The following is a 12,027-nucleotide window of genomic DNA, read 5'->3' on the forward strand; positions in this document are numbered from 1 at the left end:
AAATACTCCACATGTCATGGTATAATTCAGTTAATATGAATATTCAAAAATGGATAAAAGTTAGCCTTCCAGAATTTTTTTTGGGTAAACCTCTACCCCAGCAAACATGGGTGTTACCTGTGTCCAGTAGTCTGTACTTAACTTAATCCTCTCAAAATAGAGGATTAACTACAGGACTCAATTATAGAAAAATGAGGTTTACCCACTAATTGCAGTTATATGGTCTTATCCACTGTTCAATAGCAGTCAAACTATGACTTATAAATAAAATGATCTTTCTATGAAATGGTTAAGAATTTGACAAATAACAATCTACTAAACTTTTGCAGGATCTGCTAATGTTGTCACTGGAGAAACAAAGAGCTTATTTAGTGCAGCCAAAGCAGTAAGTTTGCTTTTTTCTTACATTTTCAGAATGTTTTTAATTTTACTTAAAATTAACTAGTTTTCTTTTATGTTCTAACTTAGAATAAGTTTACTTGGTCTTATACTAAACTTGTTTCCTTCTAGTGGTGGCAAGTTGACAAAATCAGTCCCTTGAAGTTGTTTGATGAAAACAAATCTATTTCTGGCTTTCATTTAAGACACCTGCTGTTTCATCATGATGGCCATGATTATGTAAGAAATGTTGTTGATAAGGTGTTTCAATTATGGGAAGAAGGAAAAATAAAAGCTGTGATTGATTCAACTTGGGCATTTGAAGATGTAAGTCCAATATTGAACTGTTAACACTTATTGTTAGATACTTTTTTAGTCTTTGGGGAAAACAGTGCATTTAAATGTTTCTAAATATAATTTCATCAAAGTATGTTTGGTTTTTACCAAAGCAATTTCAAATTTAAGTTTATCTACTGCCATTTAATTTTAAAACTTAGATGGCAGTAGATTAACTTCTGATAACTAACTTAAATTTTCAATCTTCTTAGTTGATATTAAACAAATAGACTTACCCAAAATAGCTTTACTATATAAGCTCTTTCTTAACCTACTTTAAAGTAGGAAAATTAAAACCCTTACTCTGCTAATTTAAATTCAACTTTTGGCTATAGAATTCAAGTTAAATGACAACTATAGAATTTTATATTTGGCTCTTTAATAAACTGCTTTAGAGCACTGAACTTTCCATATTATAGGGAAATTTCTACATTCAACTAAAGCCTAGTGTAGTACCTTTTTTTTTTAGGCTGTATATTCAACTCCAGTTTATAATTTATTTTTAATCATCCTTTGAATGTAAGTAAGGATAACCAGACTTTAGTACCAAAGTACTTGGCATAGAAAATTTCTCAAATGGGCATATTTATCTCTTTATTGTTTCAAGCTACTCTGTAACATTATTACAAAACTAGAGCTTTTTCTACAAAAGCTCTGCTGCATATCACATCTGACAGAATATTCTATAAAAAATGTATATCCTTTAATAATATTAAACTAACAACCATAAGCTCTAGACTAACACTTACTCTTCAGTAAGTCTTGATTATCAAGTTTTAAGACCTGAACATTTTTAGAACAACTTGGCTTGATTTCTGATCAAGCAAAGTTGTCCTAAAAATGTTCAAGTCTTTAAAACTTGATAATCAAAACAAATCTCTGAATACTAAAGGATCTAAACCAGGAATGGAAATTTTTTTTTCCTTGTGGGCAGGTCACTTATCTGCACCTGTTCATGGGCCTATATGGAAACTCCCAATGTCTCATTTTTCATTAAGTGTCTGCATAAGTAAAATACACTACATAAAATAGTGTAGCATTGTTATATAGCATAACTTATTTAGCTGTATCAGTCCAGACTAATTTTTCTTTGAACAGAAATTAAACCCACTTTTTTTGCATATGTAATTATGCAGAAATTGCATATTTTTAAGAAAGATGCAATTGGAAAAACAAATTTAATGAACAATACATTAAGTAAATTTTTATTTTTTTACATAATTTATTTTCATACAGAAATTGAATTTAACTTTGATAATATAAGATAATATAGAACATTAAACATGTTAAGGCAATCTGCAAAAAAGCCTTATTATAAATACTTAATGTGATATCAAATATTATCCTTTACTATTTTGTCTATGTCAAAGCAGAGTCTGCTTGAAGATTAGAGTTATTTGTGATCTGTTTGTTAAAATTCATGTTGGAAAATGTTTTCTCCCTTCAGAGTCTGAAGGGAGAGTAGAATTCTAGGAATAAAGGTCTTTATTTTATGTAGTTCCTAGTGCTTTCCAAATCTCTTTAATTAGACTGGGCTAAAACATTTTTTCATATGCTCCTTCAAAATCCTGTGGGCCAGAGAATTCTGTATCTGGGCTGCCTTTTGCACACCCCTGAATCTAAACTAATTCCATAACTTTCAATGGAATTATTCCTGAGCTTGCTGTCTTAAGTATTTGACTGTCCAGCAGCAGCCATAGAAACAGTATCTATCACTCATTCTAAAATAGTTCTTGCCTTTCATGGATGCTTGATAGCTAAATAGAGGCAGTATAAATGTGCCCTGTCAGGTACTGCTTTGCAAATGCAAAGAGATGCCAATCTAAAGTTCAATTCAAGGGCTGTATAGTAAGATGATACTAATTTGCAGATTTAATTTTAGTATTCTAGTTATAAATAAGTCAATCTGTACTAACAAATTGACTTTAACCATGGTTGCATTCAATTTTGCTATGCAATTGGCAGGCTTTTTAATCAGCTAATTTTATAACATTAAACTATTCATACCTAATGAACCTATTAACAACTTAAGTGTCCATTTGCAGACACTAATCTAATTTAAACTTAGTTTGCTTATTGCATAGCAATTTTTAGTGATGCTTCCAATTGAAATCTAGTACAGGTTGACCATTGGGACCTGTGGCATACTGGATTAGTGAGTTTGCTGGATCACCAGTGGTTATTTTAGTGCACATTTTTACCCAACAGCTAACCACCTACCTTTTTAACATATATTCCCCGGGGCCAAAAATTAATATAAATTATTAGTAATTCTAAAATATTTTAATGTCAGTTTTTTGCTTAATTTTTTTGTGGCCCCACATTGGTTACTTTATTTCTTGAGAAGCCATGTTGGCCACATGTGTGATGCTTTTAAGGCATACATATGAAAGTTGTTTCTGATTAGTTTATTGTATGCATGGCAATTGCTGCAATAAGACTACTTACAATAAACTCTCAAACATGACAATAAGTTTGTCAGATTTTGTAAAAACAAGTTCATTAGCACTTATCCATCATTGTGTTTTTTTCTGCAAGTTTGTATAAGTGTTGTAAAAATGGCTAAAAGATTACTAAGATAAGAGGAACTGAAATTGCTGGAATTTACAATTAAGCAGAATTAAATTTCTCACTTCTGTTGAGTTTTTCCGAAGTTCAACTATCTGTTATGGACAATGTACAGTTCTCTTGCTTTACAGCAAGAGAGGCACTTCCTTTATGCATTGGAACCATGGCTGTGGCTAAATGTGAGCAGGTTATAATAAATACAGAAAAACAAGTGGAAATGGCTTGCCAGTGTTTGAGCATCACACCAACAGCTGATGCTGCAACCAGTGCCACCAAAACAGTAGCAGCAGGTCTGTGTGCTGACGCAGGAAATTTTGAAATTACATTTGTGGAAATGTCCAAATTAGCAGTGGAACTGGATTACTAGTGGCCAGATTAGTGATGGTTGACCTGTAGTAAAATGTTAAAAGTACACTGGCAGTCCTTTGTCTTATGAATACAATTTTGGCTACAGCTTAAGTGAACATTTTCTGAACCCTCTTTCTACTAGATTCAATGTCAACTTAATTCTAATTCAGAAAGTAATCTATTCATACACAAGCTTAATGACAATAGTGAAATCTTAACCCAATGTTAGGCACTTTACTTGCCTTATTTCTTTCATTACAAAAGATTAAGTAGTACTATTCTAGCAGTTGTCTAATCTCCTAGTTATTTTATTAGGAAGCTTAGTATCTTAACTAATATTCCTGTGTTCATAAATGGTGGAAATTTTTTCCTTGGTTTTCCCACTCCACTTATGTCAAATCTCAGGGTATTAATAGCTATGTTCTTGGATAATTTGTTAGGTGAATACTTTTATTCAATGTAATTTAAACTTTTTAATCTTAAAACTACTTGCTTTTCCAAAACTGAAAGTCTTTGCTTGTCTTTACAAAATTAAGACACTAAACCTATTTTCAGGTTCCTGAGGCAATGCAGAAAATGCATGACCGTAAGAACTTTGGAAAGATCACTATAGATCCTGCCATGGAGCCAAAACCCAAACCTCAGGTAAGAAAGTGATAAATGTTAATGCCCATTTTCTTAACTTGATACTATAGGCTTCAACTTGAATTATATAATTGGTACTATAATTCATTTAATCTAGAACTAAAGTATTCTGATATTAGTAGAACACTTCATTTCACCTGTAACTACTGACATGTCTCTAGCACTTGGGTTGCTATAGGCCTTTACTCTGCTCTTTCACTGTAGACTAGACTTTTGCATCAGTCTTCCAGCCCTAGGCAAAGATGTTTCACTTTTTGATTAATCAGATAACACTTTTCCAATTTGGAAACTAAAGGGGTAATGCTTTGTTCAAGATTACTTAATATCAAACATGTTCCCTGTGATTTTGGATTGCTTTACTTTTAACTAAGTGGCCAAGCAACTTTCTATTAAAGATGCTGTCTAGAATAGACCAATATCTAAAAGTTTTTTAGATTAATAAAAAACTAAATCTATTTCTAGAGATTAGTAGCTTTAGGGTCTTGATCTATTCTTATGTCTATTTGGGAACTATAAAAAGCAACCATTAATGTTGGTTGCACTGCAGTTAATCATCTATGGTTGCAATCAATTAAATTTTAGGCTGTACAGGCACTCAGCTTTTTGAAGTGAGTATGAGCAGTAGACTAAAACTTGATAAGTGATGGACTTGGACAATTAAATCTTTATCCCATGTTTTATACTCAAGTAGTTTAGTGTTTTTTATCTTAGTTTTCCCACTTAACTGACAATCCTTAAATAATGTTAAGGAATATAGTTCTATTATCAGATTTCCTTGGAATAAGTTGACCTTACCTTGTACACTTAAAACAAGCTATAACTGAACTGAGGGTCTCTTAATTGGTTTCCTCCCTACCAATAGGGTAAGAGTGGCAAAAAGGATAAAGAAAAGGAAGGAAAAGAAACAGAAAAAGAAAGCAAAGATAAAGAAGAATCCAAAGAAACAAAGGCTACTTCAGATGCTGAAGAAACTGCAAAAGAACCAGAGACAGAGGCAACAGAAGAAGCTAAAGAAGAAACTGCAGCTGGTAAGTTTCTTTTATCCCAAAACTTCTAAACTTAAGCTACCCTAGAGGCTTGCTATAGCTTCATTTGAATTAAAACTATTTATCCTAATGTTAAGCCAATTAATGACTAACTGGCTGCTTAACTTGGTTAGGCTAACCAGTCAAATTGAACTTGCCAGTGAATTCAAAGTAACTCTTGCTACATGTTAAGTAAACAGACTTCTATATGCTCTTGTCTGCCTATGTCAGTGGGTTAGGAAGCTTAATTTGAAGCATCAGTATGCTATATGACCTCAGTAGATCTTAAATGCTGACCCTACTTTAGATTTTGGTAAATCTATCAAAATCATTTAACTTATCCAAATTAATTGATAAACTCCATTTTTTCCTAATGGCAAAACACTTGGCTCCTTAAAATGCATCTATCACCACCTTTTAGGAAAGGCTAAATCAGCTGGTATTGGAGTATGACTAGTATTTCTTTTAAATCTTTCTAAAGAATCCTTAGAATCAGTCTAACATGAAATCTAGTTAGGTGTAATTGGCTAGCCCTTAGATGTTTCAGCCCAACCTTAGGTAAAAAAAGGTAAGTGCAGCCACTACAGGATGGAAGCCTCCTCAGCAATTCATGCTAAGGAAAATGGACCATAATTTGCTGCACTGGTCCAGTGCAGGTTGGCAGATAGACTGTATTCAGCAGTCAGGGCTTGAACCCCAGTCTGCTCAAAGTGCATGTGCTACTGCACTCCTGCTCCTGACCATTTGTGTACAGAGGCAGTTTTAGTTACAAAGACATCACTTGGTGGAATGTGCTTGCATGACTTATTATAGCAATCTGATTTTCTTAGAGTATTGAATACATATACTAATTCATGAACTTGATTTCACTTCAATCAGTTATTCATAGTAAGCTTAATTTTCCTTTTTAGTTTCCTGGTACTAAATTTAATTTAACTCTACTTAAATTTAATCTTACTCTCAAGGCTTAATTTTTTATCTAATTAACTTCTAAGGTGCTCTTAAACTGACAACTTTGTTTTATTTTCAGAGAGCTGAAAAGAAACATCTTAAACAGATGTGCCCTCCTGTCACCAAAGGTTAACAAGTCTTGCTTCAGTTACATTCACTTTAAAGTTTCAGCATTCCAAGTGTTGGTTTAAATTAAGTGAAGGCTAGTTGCAGATGTTGAATTACTGGCTTATCTTTCTTGCTGCACTAATAAAACATGCTTTTGGTAACAGATGCCAATAGCACAAATTCCTTTTTATACTTGACTAACAGAACTTTGTACACTTTCTAATTACCACATTTTTAAAATGTATATTTTCACATTGAAGTGCATGGAAATAGTAATTTTTTACTTGTGTACATGAAAAATAGTTAAATTAGGCTTACATTTTTTACAAATACTTATTTTTGTAAGATGTTAACAGTTGAACATTCCATCTTAAGTTTTTATATAACTTTACTATTGATGCATTGCATCTCTAAAAATAATTAAGTGTTATTCTATATAAGTAAATTGATAAATTCAATTTTACTAACCATTCTAAATTTATCTGTGGTTACTAATAGTTACATATTAAGAGCACTTCAAACTAATTCAGATATCTTCAACTAAATCATCTCCATGCTCTTCCTTAATCTAACCTTTTATTTTTATGGTAGCTAAACCTTGAATATTCATGCACCCAAAAACTTTATTTAAACTTGCCACTAAGTGACAAGATATTTAAAAGATGCATTTGACATCAAACCATATAGCTGTTAAATGTCTTCAATTGCCTTGCATCTGCATTGCCTTACATGTGAAAACAACTATGTAACTTCACAGCTGCTGTGCATGCATATTTAAATGCATTAACATTTGTAAGTAATGAATTAATAAAGAAATTCCAATGTAATCCTTGTCTCTTTATTCAAGCAAGTGTCAAAGGTGATGATTTAGTCTCAAGTCTTCAGATCAGCTTCAAAATCTTCAATTTTAATGAAATTGATAGCTAAGCTTAGCTTAAAACAGCTTCCTTTTTAAGCTTTACCTCTCTAATTAAATTATAATTAACATTGATAAAAATATCATGTATACAAATGAGTAGGATTCTCATCCTTGTAACTAATAAATTAGTACTAATTTTAATAGTAGTACTTAACTGGATACAACCAGTCTTATTTCACTCATTGACTTTGCTTCAGTATTAATAGTAGCAAATGATCTAAGGACATGCTTAGATAGTATCAGCCAAATTCCCAGTTTCACCTATCCATTCCCTCCAAAGTTTGTCTAGCTTCCTTTAATTTATTTAAGCTATCCACTTCAACAGATGGATGTCTGTTCCCACAATCAACCACTTAAAGATAAACTTCTGCACATTATTCTATAACTTTCCTACCTCAATTTGAACTTGTCCTCTCATATGTATAGTCTGAAAAAGAACCTCATCCACATTGAACTTGCTCAATTCAAAACTTAGTATCTCAGTCAGATCATGCAGGTGTCTAGTCTCCAGATATCACAAGCTTCAGAATTGAAGCCCTTTTGTGGTAATAGCACCCCTTTGTTCCCATCAATCTTATTTGCCATACCTATTCTAGTAGCTCCTTCCTAAAATGAAGCCTGCAGATGTATATGCAGTACTCAAGATGTGGCCTGGCTGTTGCCTTGTATAATGAGATAATCACCTCCTTACTGTTACTAGCAAAATTTATTATTGAAAGAATAGCCATAGGCTATTCTGGCAGCTAGTCTACACTGCCTGGAACTTCAATATCTGACAGCATAATTACTTCCAAATAACAGATTTCATGCATCTAACTCTAGTTACTGCTATCATATGTAGTACTTTTAATTTGTCAAAATTAAACTTGAATTGCCAATTCTCATTGCATTTGCCTAATTTTTCTTGACCTTGTCACAGTAGCATACTATCATTAACTGCCCTGAAACTTGGACATTTAAGCCAGATATGCCTTCATCAATAGTATTAATAAACATAGAAAACAATGGGTACCACATTAGCAAGGACACATGATACAAGAAAGCAAGCTTATATAGTGGCAGCCAAAAAGCCCTTCTCATTTCACCCATCCCAATGTTCAGCCTTGAATCTGTTTAAGCTGTCCTTCCACAATGACAGATGGAAGTTTGTTCCAGCAATCAACCACTTTCTGGCTAAAGGCAAACCTCTGCACATGTATATCCTACAACTTTTTCCTCAATTTGAATTTATACCTTCTCAGGTGATTCTTCTGAGAAAGAATCCCATCAGCATTGAGCTTGCTCAAGGCATTAAAGACTATATATGCCTCAATCACATCACAGGTGCCTAGTCTCCAGACACTGCAATTTGCAAAACTTAAGCCTTTATTCATAAGAGCAACCCTTTGTTCCATTCACCAATCTTGTTGCCCTTCTCTACTCATTCCAACAGCTCTACATCCTTAAAATGAGGCCTCAAGATGTGGCCTGACCATTGCCTTATACAGAGGGATAATCCCCTCTTTATCCCTACTAGATATATTCCTGTATATCATTGACAAGACACCATGAGATACTCTGCCTGCACTGCTCAGAAAACTTCATGTCTGCCTGCACAATTACCCCAGCTCCTCTACACTGTCAGTGTGGTACTATACAGTTGTGTTACTTTGGGATTACTGCTTCCTATGTGCAGTACTTAACATTTGTCAATGTTAAACTTCAGTTGCCACCTCTTGGCCCATCTGCTCAACTTTTCTAGATCCTGTTGCAGTAGTGTAGTGGCATTTTAACAACCCTTCTGACCTTTATATCATCTGCAAACTTGGACATTAAGCCTGATATTGTATCAATGATAAATACAGAAAACAATGGACACAACACTGAACCCTGGGGGACTCCACTAAGATCAGTGTCCATTGATTACCATTGTCTTCTCCCACTCAACCATCCCTTTATTCATAGCAATTTTCCTCCAATGCCACACTGCTCCAATTTGTATAGCAGTCTTCCATGTGCAACAGTATCAAAAGCCTTTCTATAATCCAAATATATAAATTTTTTGTATCCAGTTCCTTTGACTATGATAGTATCCAATCAAATTGGTCAGGATGAGACTTCCCCTTAAACCCACAGTATCCAAGCTGTAACTGAAGTCTTGTCTAGATGATCCTGCAATGCTTCTTTAACTAGTGCCTCCATTAATTTCCCTGAAACAAGTTAAACAAATTTCTGTAATTACCCATGTCTCCTCTTGATCCTTCTTTGTGGACTAGGGTCACATTTGCACATCTCCAGTCCATGTACATCCCCTAAGTCCAATGAAGCTGCCATAATTATGGCTAAGGGCTTGCTTATTTCCTTTGCTGCCTCCTTTAATATAACTAGATAGATTCTATCCCCCAGGTGCCTTTGTTAGGTTTATCTTTAACAATTTCTTCCACTTTACTCTCAGTTATTACAAGATTATCTAGCTTACTGCCAGATTTCTTTCACTGAATAACTTGTGTGTGAATGTAGATGCAAAATATTCATTTAGTTTAACTACCTGAGCAGGATCAACAGTTGTACCATTGATATCTAGTGTACTGATCTGATTCATCCACTTGCTTCTAGAGTTTACATAAGTAAAGAACTTTCCTTAAACTCTTTGCTTTGCATCCTTTTACAAAAATTTCTTGTAATTTGCCTGCCTAACCTCCTTTGTGACTTGGTTATGGGATCCAGAAAAGTGGCCCTTCTCATTTTGCCTCCTGTAGATATTGAGTATGTTACAGAAATGTAAATGATACACCTAATTTTTTAATAATTCTAATTTTTGTTTTAATAGAATAAATGCACTTTTTATTTAAGACTCAGTTGTATGTGATGCCTCTAAGGTAATCACTCACATTAAGACTGAAATCTTGGACTCTTCTTTTGATTCTAGCAGAAATTGCAGCATACTTGTTTTGTTGATTTCTTGAATTACTGGTAATTAGTTGTGTGATTTTGAAATTGTTTAGCCCTTGATTCTTTAAAGAATCAATGAATTGGTAAATATTTGGGAATAAAGTAGCACAAGTTTCCTGAAATCCCCTGTGCCACCCCTTGATGCCATTCGTGGTATGTTGCTGATCATTCAGTGTTTGTAAATATTCCACAATTTGATGGGTAATTGCCAGACTCTCCAATGTCTTCTTCCAATATATGTATCTTCAAAGTAGTTTGCAATTGCCATAACCTTCAATGGGGAACTCTTCAACTAAATCTTCAAATGCTTGAATAATGTTAGCAGGAGGAATAAATGCCTGAATCATTTGGATCCAATGAGCAAATTCATGGTCTTGGTCTTACCGTGCTTTTAAATCTTCATTCTGTACCTTTGCCAAATGCTTTGGGAAAGATCAAAAAACCTGTATTTACAATATCAGGAAATTCTTGTTGGAAGGCTTGCATGGCACTTTGTTTGAAGTCTATAAGTTGCTGGGGTTGGAGACCTGGTTGTAGATTTTGCATTTCTTGAAGCAACTTGACATATGTGGCATGAGTTTTGTTTGGCAGAAGTGTGTAGACCACTGGAACAACTGAATTGAATCACATAAATTGTATAAGGCTGCTGGAAATGTGTGGGTAGTGTGCTAAAAGTTCCATCAGAAAACCACTCCTGGCTATGCACCAATAACTGAAGATTTTTACTAGTGAAAAAAAAGCATGCTACCTGGGAGCAATTTGTCCTGAGAATCGTACATCGAAAACTGTTGTACAGTGCCATTGATGATAATTTAGTGGAATTACTAGGTCCTGGAGATTGCTCGGTAAAGCAGGAGTACCATTGTTGCATTGAACATGACAAATGGTTCGTTTAAGTGAATCCTTTTTAGGAAGTAATGCCGTGATATTGGCATGAGCCTCTGCAATTACTGATGCAACAATTTGCTGTGGCCGTTCATGGTTGTTGCATGTTGCCACATTTGACCAATCAATTGCAATGCTTCTGACCTTATGGCTTGAGTTGTGTGGTTTAGTTAAGACTTTCACAACTGGGCCTTCCAAACATGCCCTTTGCAGGTGGAATGTTTTTCACAAATGTGGATTCCATGTTTTTCATCTAGAGTTCTTTGTAAATGTGGTTGTCATCACTACCAATTTTCTTTTGCATCTTATTGATGAAACACTTTTTGCCATTGTACACACAGGATTAATCAATCAAGATGCAAAAATAATGTGCAGATATTGCACTGCCTGTGACACTCAGCTTGTTCACATAATGCATTGCTGATAATGAGGCAGTGAAAACAGCAAACATGTGCTGTCCACTGCACCAGGAAATGTGAGGAGAGTCAGATGCAGGAACTTTTGAATCTAGACAAATCAGAACAAGATTCACTTCTTACTGAAAAGACTCCTATAACTAGCCACGTGACTATTGTCCTTGTGGTTGAGTATGTATTCTTTCCATTGTGAAAGGATTAACAGTTCCAGTTAATCCTTTCACAATGGAAAGGGAACCCTGAAGACATACAAAAAGGGAGAAATTTAGTTACGTGACAATTTGTACACAAATGTAATTTTGAAAATTGTTCGGAAAAGGTAGTTATCGGAAGTTCAGTTTGAGTAATTGAGAGAGTTTAACGTTGAATCTCCACTAAAGGGACTGGACTTCAATAAAAATGAGTTATCGAGAATTGACTATTCACATTTTTGTAACCTGCTCATTATCTACTGGGGCGAAATGTGTGTTGGGGGCAAATTGTGAGGGACCACTTTTCCGTAAAGCCTTGGTTACAG

General features: G+C 34.3%; 1 protein-coding gene across 1 annotated transcript in view; it reads left to right on the forward strand.

Moving 5' to 3' along the window:
* LOC150090014 (putative NADPH-dependent quinone oxidoreductase VAT1L) overlaps positions 1-7,118 on the forward strand; it is a 29,885-nt gene extending 22,767 nt beyond the window's left edge. The window contains exons 6-10 of the mRNA XM_090389711.1: positions 330-385; positions 511-705; positions 4,186-4,275; positions 5,138-5,303; positions 6,331-7,118. Coding sequence (XP_090245837.1) covers positions 330-385; positions 511-705; positions 4,186-4,275; positions 5,138-5,303; positions 6,331-6,338 — 515 coding nt within the window. The 3' untranslated portion in view covers positions 6,339-7,118. The remainder of the gene's footprint in view (positions 1-329; positions 386-510; positions 706-4,185; positions 4,276-5,137; positions 5,304-6,330) is intronic.
* Positions 7,119-12,027: the final 4,909 nt, after the last annotated feature.

This window comes from Mastigoproctus giganteus, chromosome 2 (assembly GCF_048544385.1).
Source record: "Mastigoproctus giganteus isolate SK-2022 chromosome 2, ASM4854438v1, whole genome shotgun sequence".
Classification (NCBI taxonomy): Eukaryota; Metazoa; Arthropoda; class Arachnida; order Uropygi; family Thelyphonidae; genus Mastigoproctus; species Mastigoproctus giganteus.